We start from the raw sequence: 627 nt of genomic DNA on the forward strand, positions 1-627 counted from the left end.
AAAGAATGGCAGAGAAGGGAAGCAGAACACAGCTGTACATTTCAGAATCCCTCCATATTCATTTGCCAGACAAAACCAATACTCAAAAAGACAGCTAAGATTAAGATGCAATAGGACCGCACTGAATCCATGCCTCTGAGCAGCTAGGGTCTCTTTTTAACAATGCATTCAAGCAACAGATACCGAGATTTACCTTCAAAATGCAGGCCATGTTCTTTTTCTATCCTTCCTAGCACAAAGCAGAAGGATTCTACTTTGTGAATAACAACTCCAGTGTCAGGAAAAAGGCTGGCAGAGCTGCAGAACTGCTAAATTCTACATTCCTGTAGATCCAAATAAGGGTACCACAATTCTAAGCTCCGTTAGTCATATTAGTCTTTTCATGCCCTGTTTGTTCCACCCATCAGCTTCTGCCACTGGCTGGGAGCCAGCACAGTACCTCCCCTTAGTCACATGACTGAGTTTGATTCATGGCTCCAGCATGTATTTTTTTAAGCTCTTGGACGCTATCAGACAATATACACAAATGGCAATTCTCGGTATGCAGATGTTTGTGACATTCAAAAAGCAAGCTGCTCACTTCAAATAAATCCCCTCCTCCCCCCCAAAAAAACTCTCCACAGATAT

The 627-nt window shown here is 42.6% G+C and overlaps 1 protein-coding gene across 1 annotated transcript in view; it reads right to left on the reverse strand.

Moving 5' to 3' along the window:
* Positions 1-394, reverse strand: part of ST6GALNAC3 (ST6 N-acetylgalactosaminide alpha-2,6-sialyltransferase 3) — a 368,411-nt gene extending 368,017 nt beyond the window's left edge. The window contains exon 1 of the mRNA XM_006021761.2: positions 194-394. Coding sequence (XP_006021823.1) covers positions 194-211 — 18 coding nt within the window. The 5' untranslated portion in view covers positions 212-394. The remainder of the gene's footprint in view (positions 1-193) is intronic.
* Positions 395-627: the final 233 nt, after the last annotated feature.

This window comes from Alligator sinensis, unplaced genomic scaffold (assembly GCF_000455745.1).
Source record: "Alligator sinensis unplaced genomic scaffold, ASM45574v1 scaffold853_1, whole genome shotgun sequence".
NCBI lineage: Eukaryota > Metazoa > Chordata > Crocodylia > Alligatoridae > Alligator > Alligator sinensis.